Source organism: Chlamydotis macqueenii, chromosome Z, assembly GCF_036417535.1.
Source record: "Chlamydotis macqueenii isolate bChlMac1 chromosome Z, bChlMac1.mat, whole genome shotgun sequence".
Classification (NCBI taxonomy): Eukaryota; Metazoa; Chordata; class Aves; order Otidiformes; family Otididae; genus Chlamydotis; species Chlamydotis macqueenii.
The window spans coordinates 48572223-48584231 of record NC_141593.1 but is presented as its reverse complement, the minus strand read 5'-3'; the positions used below and the strand labels follow the sequence as shown (position 1 = coordinate 48584231).

General features: G+C 37.3%; 1 protein-coding gene across 3 annotated transcripts in view; it reads left to right on the top strand.

The window, feature by feature from the left end:
* Positions 1 to 10210, top strand: part of PCGF3 (polycomb group ring finger 3) — a 67919-nt gene extending 57709 nt beyond the window's left edge. For all 3 annotated transcript variants that reach the window (XM_086770115.1, XM_086770116.1, XM_086770114.1), the window contains 2 exons: positions 2982 to 3062; positions 4900 to 10210. In XM_086770115.1, coding sequence (XP_086626241.1) covers positions 2982 to 3062; positions 4900 to 4947 — 129 coding nt within the window. In that variant the 3' untranslated portion in view covers positions 4948 to 10210. The remainder of the gene's footprint in view (positions 1 to 2981; positions 3063 to 4899) is intronic.
* The last annotated feature ends 1799 nt before the right edge of the window (positions 10211 to 12009 follow it).

Sequence of the window (12009 nt, the reverse complement as noted above, 5' to 3'; positions counted from 1 at the left end):
TATTACATAGCCATTTTATTGTCCTTTCTTGGGTCTGTACAGGTCTTGCAACAAAATTTGCAGTGTATCTTTTCCTGTCCGTATATAAATAGTTGAGGTAAAAGGCTTTGTTATGTGCTTCCACATGTGTTGAAATGGACTCTGGCAAGGTGTGTTGTTTGACAGCTTGTAGTCAGATATACCCTACCCTTTCAGAAATTTCATACTCAGTGCAGGGGACAGGCAGTAGCAAACACTTAAACACTACTGAAGCTCAGATTAAGCAAAAGCAGCACAAACATTTTATTCCTTTTTATGTTCTCAGTGAAGCTCAACCTGAAGTCACTACCTACCACGAGCAGAGTATTACCAGATACCTCATTTTCCCTTCCTTTGCAGGGAATACTTGGAATCATGGGATGAATTTATGGTGAAAGGTACAGGAAGGCAGGCAATTCTTTGCATTTCAACTAGTTCAGATTTGAAATTAACTGTGGCGAAAATATGAATGCAGCTTCTGCTTACACTTTGCTGGGTCTTCGTCACAGTCTCTAGATGTCTCTTGACTCTCAGTGTGACATCTGCCAACTCCACGTTGTGTCACTGATTCACTGAATTCTATTAAGACTTTTCATCCAAATTAAGTCATCTACTTTCCAGTCCAATGTGTCAACACCTTTCTGTTCAAACTTTTTAACAGCCAGTTTGCATCTTTATCACTCTTCCTTCTTACCTTCTGTACACTTCAAACTAACACTCTATCTTATGGTTGGAGTATGGTCCCAAACTCTGCTAGTCTTCCTGAAGCATAACTGTATCTGCTGTCTTGTCTTCAGCTGGCTTGGAAGTGGTTGACTCCTGGGTGTAGCCCAGCAGCAACATAGGGGATATTTTTTTAATGTGTCTGTAATTTAACAACCTGCTGGGCTTTTATTGAAGGAACAGACTTTCAGGAGTACTGTTTATTCCTTTGCCATCCCTCCCTGCCTTCTTAAAGAGTACATAAATTGTGGTGTAATCAGTGTACCGGTACCAATTAATGGGTATGTAGTAGAAGGATTTAAACTTACACACATTTGATTGATTGCTATAGACTATTGTAGATTTGACTTATTGCCAAATAGAAAAGCTATGTAAGTGGACTGCATGCACATTCAGGTCTTTCTGGTTGTGTGGTAAAGCATTGTTAATATAAAACACCTTGGTGGAACTTACTGTTTTTATGCATGTTCATAGAATCATAGAATAGCTTGGGTTGGAAGTGACCTTTAAAGGTCATCTACTCCAACCTCCCTGCAAGAAGCAGGGACATCTTCAACTAGATCAGGTTGCTTAGAGCCCCATCCAACCAGGCCTTGAATGTTTCCAGGGATGGAGCATGCACCACCTCTCTGGGCAACCTAGTCCAGTGTTCCACCACCCTCATTGTCAAAAATTTCATCCTTATGTCTAGTCTAAATCTATCTTCCTTTAGTTTAAAACCACTACCCTTTGTCATATTGCTACAGGCCCTGCTAAAAAGTTTATCCCCATCTTTCTTGTAGGCCCCTTTGAGGGGGAAGACCTCTATAAGGTCTCCCTGGAGCCTCCTCTTCTCCAGGCTGAACAGCCCCAACTCTCTCTAGCTTTCTTCATAGGAGAGGTGCTCCAGCCCTCTGGTCATTTTTGTGGCCCTCCTCTGGACCCACTCCAACTGGGCTATATCTTTCCTGTGCTGAGGGCTCCAGAGCTGGACGCAGTAGTCCAGATGGGCGCTCACAAGAGTGCAGTAGAGGGGCAGAATCACCTCCCTCAACCTGCTGGCCACACTCCTCTTGATACAGCCCAGGATGCGGTTGGCTTTCTGGTCTGCAAGCACACATTGATGACTCATGTCCAGCTTTTCATCCACCAGTACTCCCCAGTCCTTCTCAGCAGGGCTGCTCTTAATTCCTTAATCTCCCAGCTTGTATAAATAATGAAAGTTACCCCAACCCATGTGCAGGACCTATCCCTCAGGCACGTCAACAGCACCACTCAGCTTGGTGTCGTCAGCAAACTTGGTGATGATGGACTTGATTCCGCTGTCTGTGTCATTGATGAAGATGTTAAACAGAACTGGTCCCAGTACAGACGCCTGAAGGACAACACTTGTCACCGACCTCCTTCTGGACATTGAGTCGTTGACCACTACCCTTTGGATGTGATCATCCAAACAGTTTCTCATCCACCGAATAGTCCACCCATTGAATCCATATCTCTCCAATTTAGAGAGAAGGATGCTGTAGGGGACTGTGTCAAAGGCCTTACAGAAGTGCAGGTAGACGACATCGGTAGCTCTTCCTTGTCCGCTGATGTAGTCACTCTATCATAGAAGACCACTAGGTTCCCAGTTTTAGTTCATGTTCAGCTATTGTAGTTCAGCTGATTAGTAGACATGTGATCCTCATGTTTTTATCTTGATATCCTCACTGTTTCTCATATCAAGATCTTTCAACACTGAGATAGAAAAGTAAAAATAGCTATTGACTATCTGCAAAAACCCCATAAATATAATTTATGAGGGAGGTGGCAGACAGTTTTTTTTTAAGAATATATCCTTGTAGCAGAAAGCCACCTGGCTGGTCTTAAGTAAAAAAAAATTTCATAGTGTATTAAATAACAGAGCTGTCTGAGATTTGTGAATTCTATCTCCTTGATAATTTTATTAGGCCGTTTTAAAAGCATGTAAAACTTTCAGGAAAGGCCATTAGTATTGGTTGGTAAGCTAAATCAAACAGTTAAGTCCAGTTCACACAGTATTTCATAGGTAGGCAAAGATACAGTCTTTGAGCACTTCAGATTGAGAAAATACACTGTCTTTTCTTTCCTAGTACTATTTTGGTCTGCAGAGCAACTGCAAGAACAACAGTTCAATGTCTTCAGAGAAAAAAAAAATCCTGTCAAACATTTGTAGTATTATATGAAATGTGTTGTTTCGTATACTGTGTCCCAATCAATAACTGCCATTTTTGTTTTGTCAGCTGGACATATTATGCAATGAAGAGATTCTTGGCAAGGATCATACACTCAAGTTTGTAGTTGTTACTAGATGGAGATTTAAGGTATGATACAGTGTTTCCAAGTAAATCATTAAATGGCCCAATAAAATGTTTATAAAATAAATAAACAATAAAATGTTTATAAAATAGGCATCATTTGGAACTAACTGCAGTAACTGCAAACTTGATAAAAAGATACTTTAATAAATATCTAATACAGCATCCTTAAACATCAAGTATTAATTTTGTTTCCAAGAAAATGAAGGAAAGGGGAATTAAGTATTAATTGCACAGGAAAAGGAAACGCTGCATCAACTGTCAAATTGTTATCAAGTCTGGCAAAGGAGGTGGAAGCCACAAGAAAGTATTATTTTTTGCTATTTCAGGTAAAACAGGTTTTTATCTATGTAGATGGGGAAATTGATTATGATGGAGAAAAGGCAGAAATTTTCAACACAGTTCTCTTCTGTAGCTCAAGAAGGCTGTTTTACTTCTGAAGGACAGACAGTAATTGCAGTGTTTATCTGCCTTAGTTAAGGAAACTTCTAGCAGCATTTAAAAGGGATAAACAAGGCTTAAGGTTAAAAATGTTTAAGTACATCTTTGACTTGCTTATTATGGTTTCTTTAAACAACTTCCTTGAAATCAAAAAGGAAACAATGGGGCATTCATTCTGGCTATTAATTATCACATTAATAATGGCAACTCAAGTGAAATTACTGTTACAATTAATTGCAGAATTGAACACTTAAGAGGCAAGTCACACCTACAAAGTCAGTTTATCTGTATTTGGGAATATTTGAACTAGAGTTTTTATTCGTAAGGGACAAGCAACACAGTTCAAGCTTACAGTGTACACTGAGGTAGAACCACTTGGTGACTTTAGATGCGTATCTAGAAGAGGTGCAAGTGGGAGTAGAGAAGTATTTTTCTGTATTTGTGTAGAAAAATAATTTACTTGCCTAAGAGTCACAGGATAGAAATCAGTGATCAGTCTCTGAAATGCAGGGAGGTCATGACTGGAATCCTACTGGAATCTGCTTTGTGTGATATTCTTGAATGACCTGGAAAGGGATTTGAGTAGTGCAGTAACAGTGCACTGATAACATTGGGGTTATTTAGGGTAGTGAAGACAGATTGATGACAAAGCATTGAAGTAAGCTGTTACAGTTCTGAGTGACAGGTGATTAGTGAGCACCTTAAGTTCAATATAGGTAAATAGGAAAGGATACAAGGCAAGTGTCAGGGATTTTTATGGGGGATGGGGGAAGAAGAGAACCAAACAAGAGCATCAAATTGATGTTCATCTGTACAAGTCTGCTATTCACTTTTGTCATTAAAATCTATGGAATTAAGAGTCACATGGAAAAGGGAACTGCAAACTGCCTTCTGAGATAAAAGAGATGGGAGTTGTAAAATGAAACTCGAAGATGAGAGATCCAGAACAAACAAGAGGAAGCAATCCTTTACGTGAGACACAGGACTCCTTGGTAGAGTATGTTGTGGATGTTAGTTTACCTATTCATAAATAAGTACTGGATATATTTACAGAAGTGGAATCAAGTGAGAGCTGTTAAATATGAACCATATGCTTTTATGCTGCTTTCTAGGCATCTGTATTTCTCCCTTACTGGGAATGTGTTTTCCAAGTTAAACAGACCTGGAGGAACTGATCTTAAGCTGATCAGCTGTTGAGACAAAAGGGAAAGGATTTTTCATCTCTTGTTCGAACTCCACAGATGAAATTGCATCTTATCTTTGTCATGGTGAAATTTTGACAGGTCAGATAGCTACTCTGATAGTTCATTTAAGCTTTAGTTTATGAAACAAAAAGTTTTGCCTACTGAACAAATTAGTTCTGGTTTTGTTTCTTAACTTACCTCATATTTCTGTCTTGCAGAAGGCACCTCTACTGCTACATTACAGACCCAAAATGGACTTGCTGTAAGAGAACTTTATTGTCCTTCTGGACAGAGTTTTTTGCAGAGACTATCAGCTGGCACCTTCTTAGTGCATCACTAATCACATGACACAAATAGGCTGAATAATTTTGGAAGACTGTAGTGCTTTCATAGCGGACTGTCCTTCTGAATATTTCTTCTAGGGATGCATTACCTAGATTTCTGGACAGAAAATATTTATACTTTTTTTTCGTACAGAAGAAAGAAGTTGCAACTCAACAAGACACTACCAGCACTAAGTTTATGGATACTGAAAACATTTCACAGTTACATGTAGCTCAGCCTGATTTATCTCTTACAGTTACACAGAAATAAGATAGAATGTTGTGGAGTGATTTTAAAATGTGGCTTTTCACACCAAGTTGCATTGAGTTACTTTTCACATTCTGAATCTTTAAAAACTATATTTTTGCAAAGTGTTATTGTCATACATAGTATGCCCGATTGCATTGGCTTTATTGAAGTTGTTCTGTAGAGCATTGAACATACCTAATGATATAGTGACTGGTGATAATTTATTATGCTGCATTGAAAACTTCTGAAAATTTGGGAAACCAATGAATTTTGTTATTTTTGCCCAGTTGTTACTCTCCCTCACTTTGTGTTTTAGTAAAGTTTTGATACTCCTCTATGCATGTTGATTTGGTAAGATTAATATAAACAATTTCAGTTTATTTTAATGTGCCCTGATATTTTGCTGTGGCATAAATTTTACCACATAATGACAAATACTCAAAAGTGCTACATTTGTGAACTTTTAAAAAAATAAACATTTCTTATGTAGTTGTGGCTTGCAGAAATCAGTCTTTAATTTAGAGAGAATTTGCTCTCACTAGCTATTGAAACACTGGGTCTTGGGCAACTTTGGGTGATATTTTACAGTTTTCAGTTCCCTGATTAAAAATTCCTCTGATCATTATGAGCAGCTTTATATTTCCTTTACCTGTTTTCGTATTAAACCATAGTATTTTCTTTAGCACAGTTTCTAGCTGTCTTGGAGTGGGGTGGGGAGGATGTCAGACAAGGTTACTTTAGCACCTTCTGGCCTTAACTGATAATTTTGCTTGCATCAGCCTTAATGGATGCAAGGTAATACACATGCATGTATATATGTGTGCATACATCTATATGCACATATAACTATAGATGTTATAGAATGCACCCTCAATAGCACTTAGCAGTCTTCACTGCACTGTTTGTAAGGCTTTTTGAAATAGCTCGCTTTTAAAAAACAGTAGTTGAAAGTGATTTCTGCAAGCTGTATGCAGTACAGCGTATATAGTATGATTGTGAGAGTACTTGTCTGGCACAGGTGTCAAGTCACTGAAAACAGGCTATGCCATATTATTGGCAGCTGGAAATAGTTAACCTTCTAATTTTTGGAAGAGTTTTCCAGTCAGCTGAACATGCTAGTTACTATTCCTATTATTAAACCCTGTTATTTTTTGATAAATTATCTTTGGATAAGAAAACAAATTTACCTGTAACTGCTCTGCTTCCTCTAGCTGTCCTCCTTCCCCTCTTCTGCTAGAAAGTATTACTTGTTACTCGGTAACAGGAAGCCAATACTGCAAGAGGTTTGTCCGAGCATTTTAAATCTTCTTCCTCTTCTTGAGTTTTCAAAGCACCACATTCTTCAGTATGTGTCCCATAATTTCCTTCTTTGGAGTCTTCAGACTTCCTTTCTCAGCTCTGCTGGCTGCAGAAGTAAACTTGTGTTTACTTTTGAAAAGAGGGTTTCTCATTTTTAATTACAGTCACAGATGTGAATGAGAATGAAAAGAGAGCCTACTGAACTGTGGAGATGGAAAGGAGAGCCACACAAAGGCCAAAAAGTGCTGCTGTCCTTGCAGATGAGAGTATGGGATGCTGCATTTGAATGTTTTGGTTAGGCAGAACTCCAGTTTCAGGCTGGGTGGCTCAGTTTGTGTGGGTAGAGTGTGTGTGCATGCATAGGAGCAATGGAATCAAACTTGGCTCTAGTTTTGTCTTAATGTTTGTGAACTATATATAAACTATGTATAGTTTAGGTTTTTTTCTGTCTTTAACATTACTTGAAGTGGAAGAAGAGAACAAATTAGATTGTGGGTCTACCATTTTTATAGTTTTTTCATGAAATAGTGAATGCAGGTGGTATGGATGTGTACACAAACTGACATACTGGGGGCCTTTCTGGAGCTGTCTCTGTGGCTCTTACTGTCCTGGTGTAAGTAGCCAGTGAGGCACTGAGAGTATGAACAGGGCTGTAAGCGTCCACTCTCAGTGCACCCTGAGTATACCAACACTGGCTGTACATGATGTAGACATAAAATTAAAGCCGCCAGACAGCATTCTGATTAACCACCTTAACATGGTTATATACATACATAAAAACAAATACATATATATGTGAGATCTGTCTACCTCAGAATGTGTGTACTGCAGAATCTTTTTGTACGACTAGATACTGATGCAGTGCTGTTAAAGTACATTGAGATTTTAGTACTTTCCTGTGTACTTCTGCAATTGAGAAATTAGTTACAAATAGGCAAATTCAGAAGCTTTTCGAATCTATCTCTTGCAGTAACAATCTACAGAACATATAAATATAAGTTTATAACCATTTTTAGAATAACTTGAATTTGTTATGGTGCTATCAATATGTGAAAAACTCTGTTTATACCTACATGGATACATAAACTCAAGCCAATATTAATACCTGCAGCTGGTTTTTTGCTTATAATTGTGTGTAACTGCTTTTGCAATGTGTTTAATCTGATAAAACCTCACCAGCGAAAAGGAAAAAAAAATCCCAAAAACCGAACCAAACACAAAACCACCCAGTTATTTTTTTTCTAAATCACGTCACAACATCTTGCTACAGAAAATCTTTCCCTTAGGAGGGATGTAGCTGTGTCTGGACCATCATGCTTTTTTTTTGTTAGCCTTACTAAAAGACTGCAATGCAATTGAATTGAGGTCAGAGGGGAGGTCTCCTTTGGGTCAGAGCCTTGTTTCACTTCTGTGAAACTTAAGAGACAGTTAATTTATATCAAGATTATATTGGGTAAAATAACTCTGATATTGTTCAAAGTTGAACTAAAAGTTGAGCTTAGCATAGATATCTCTTAGTCCTAGTAAGATCATGTTAGTTTATTTTGACTTTTGTCAAGATGTCATTACTGTGAAGTAGTTTTCACAATTGCTTAGGCTGGTAAATAATTGCAGTAAAGAAGTATCCTCAGCATTATCCTCAGCAGCATTGAGACTGATGAATCATCTAGGCTCAGAGTCTCATTAAATAAGGTTGCATTAAAAACAGAGAATTCAGATAGAATATGTAGTATTGAATTTAAATAAGACTTGGGGTTTTAAATTTTAACTTTATAAAATTATTTATTCTACTTTAAGCCTTCTATCTTATTTTATCATTCAAGTATTTTTGGTTTCAGTGGTCCAGCTTTATTTACGGGCATATAAAATGAAATTGTAAGATGTTTTTACAAGCTTCTTCCTTTTACATTGAGTTTGAGTAGCTTTTATTTGTATGTTTTTGTTTTGTATGGATAAAGAGCATTACTTATGCTTTTGTGCAATAGGTTTGAAACATGCATTTATTAAGCATATGTTTAAATTGTAAATGTAGCATCTACTTACTGTTAAATTTAAAAGGAATGTAGATGGCTTATCTCACTTCTTCAAATGGAGTTTTTTATTTGGGGCTATTTTTGGCAGGGGGTGCTTTTTTATTTGTTCCTTTTTTATTTTAAGAGTGAAGTGTGGGACTTAAATTTGTGTAAGTACAAGAACTATCTGTCAGCAATATTTTAAAATAAATGATCTTGCAAGAAACCTTAATGTGAATTGTGGAAGCAATCAGCAAGACTTACAGCCTATCTGAAAATGTTTTGTGCCATTGTTATGTCTGGTATATTTGTGTACCATCAAACCTAGGAATATTTATGTCTATTAGTTGTGCAATAGTATACACAACACTTTCACCTCCGGGGATATGGGACCATTAAAAATATCAGACTACAACTATGATGGTGCTTTTTTTTTTTTTCCAGTAGGCTATGAGCTTTTGAAAGCTTATTGTCTTTATAAATAACATAATTAATCCTAGGAAATTCACTGAGTTTTTTAAATATAACCATACAACTAGCCTATCTTACAGCATTATGCATCTTACTATTGAGCTAAATAATCTTACTAAGTACTTAAAATGCATTTTGTACAGAAGGCTTGACTGTACAGAAAAATCAAGTTTCTATATTTCCTCAGGTAATCACTTCAGTTTGGATATTTCACTAGAAATGTTAATGCAACATACACTTCAGTTAGTCTGCCTAAAGTTGTTAACAGGGCAAAAAATTGTCCCATATACTAGAATCTCTACATAAGATATAATTAACTGTAACTAGGTCTTGAGATCTGTTGTTGAAGTAAAAAGTTGCAGAGGGAACAACATTAAGGAACATGAAACAATGCTTCAGTCTCTACTTTAATCAAAACTTGTCATCTGTACAGATACTTTCTAGAAATTTGCATCTTATAGCAAGTCAACAGGAATATTTTACTGTGGAGTTATGGTTTATTTATATACAAATTTAAGCTCTGGTCCTGCTGTTTGATTCATGTGTGGTCATTGTTAGGGCTTCTTGGAAATCTCGCAAAGCCACAATGACCTAGTGGTCAGGTAGGAACTAAATGTCCAATACTATGAACACTTATATTGGTAACTTTGCTAATAACCTGGATGGTCCCACAGAAACCAGTGGGATTATTCATGCAAATAGTTAGGTGTTGGTGAAGTAGGCCTGATTTTTGAATACTGATGTTCTAGGTTTTCTGAGGGTTTTGGGTTTTTTTGAAACTCACAGCATTGGTTTAATGAAATCTTGAATTCAAGTGACCTACCTGGACAAAAGGAGAGTTTCTTCTTTCCTTCTGCAACAAGATTATTTTACAGTTAAGGGACAATAAGCCAGTGCAACCACTAAGCCTTGATCCTTATATGTGGCAAAATAAAGATTTTGGAACTGTCACAGTGTAAAACCATATTTTTGGCGTAGCTTCATTTGAAAGTTTACAAATTTTTATGCTTTGTGTTGCTGTGTAATTTTTGTACTATTGGTGGCTAATTTTGTCTGAATAAGCCTTTTGGGATTATTGCTTAATGTTTTGATTTTATGATAGTGAAGCTTGTATCCAGTGTTTTGCCAACTAATATTATATGCTTGTTAATAAAAGCAGAGAAACTAACTGAAATACTGTCAGGCTGGAAGTTATTGTCCCATTTTTCCCCAAGAACATAAGGAACTAGCTGTCATGATACAGTAGCATGTAACAAATACGGCATGACTGAAACAATGGTAGTGTGGCATTGCATTGTCATAATCAACCTTTTTTAATCAAAACACAAGCAGGGTCCAAAGCATGACTCCCCTGCACAGAATGGCAATATGTCTATCACACGTGTGTGTAAGTAACTGCCAGTTAGGAAACGAAATGGCTTCAGCTACAAAGAGTAAAACCAGAGTTGCCCTGACGTCTTTGTGTATCTGTGGGTAGAAAGGCACTTACCCAACCTGTATGTGTTACTTTCGGTCTTACCCTTTACCTGGTGATGTTGATGCAGAGGCCAACTGCAGCGTTTTGGAACACGGACATTGACTTAGATGCATGCCAAATTGAAAAGCATATCCACACGCATTCTGAATGTATTTTACTCTACTTTGAGCTGTTAGAGGGATAAAAGGTTTCATCTTGCTTAAATGAAGCTTTGATTAATGAACCGAATATATTTTGCCTTTGAAAAACTTGGTCTGTTGTGGTATTTAACAAACTCTGGTGCTTGCCTGCTTTGTGATTTCAAGAGCTTTTTTTTCCTTCAAGATCGTTAAGATTTATCTTAGTACCCCAACAGATCAAAGGTATAGGGGAGTTTTTAGGTAAAATTGAAATGCCTAGTTGAGATAGTACAGTAAAGCCGCAATGCAGGTGCTACAGTAGTTTAATTTCTTGCAGTATCTACATGCAGTAATGCAAATTTATAGCTTGTGAACTGTTCTATACACACTGAGAGGGCAAGAAGGGCTTTTATTTCTGCTGTTGGCTTGCTAGAAACTGACAACGACTGTGGGCTGGTTTGAAGTCAGGGCTTTATTCATACACATATTTCTTACTTGCACTGATAGTACCAGTGTATAACTGTCCCAAGGAAAACAGGCATTTGCCACTTAGCTTCATTTAAATACCAGCATGAGAGATTTACTGCAGAAAGGTCCCTTTGCCTGTGTATAGTCACTTAAAAGTGAATAAATATAAGCACCAATAGAGCAAGCATTACATTTTGTAAATCTTCCATGCTCTCACTGGTTCTGAAACTGCCTTGAATCTTTGTACTACTAGTTGCTTCCATCCGTCTGTGATCTAACCAGTGATGAGGCTGGCTCAGCCTGCTTCTTTCCTCCTTGCATTTTCAGCAACTGTTACAGGAATCTACAGAAGATGTGCTTGAACGGAGGGGTTCTGTTTTATGGGAGTGCGAATACAGATATTCTGACTTCTGTAAAAGCTGGAGTACTTAAGAGATGACAGAAGCTTTATTCTCCTATGCAAGAAGAAGTATATAGTCACTTAGTGCTCTGTGCAACTTGTGGTCTCTTAATTGACACATATACTATGAAGAAATTGCTCAGGTTTGCAGGAAGAGTGACTTACACGTACACCTCACTTCAGGAATCATTAAAGCACCACCCTCAGCATCTGTATTGAATGTCACCTTTAAAATGGTTGTGGCAAAAATTGTTTTGTAAGTCAATGTTTTGTATTGTCCCATGTAAAATATACTTGTAGAAATTCAGACTGTTCTCTGGCTTTGATTTGGACAGAAATAACCTTTTCAATATTTTCTCTTTTGTTACCATTACTTTGTGTTAGTTTTAAATGAGTCATTTAAAGCGAGGCTGCAAAACATTGTGGAAAACCTAAACAACAGAAATACATGATAGAACCGAACTAACTTCCTTTGCGTGGTGGTTTAGCCTGGATTGCCACACAGTTTC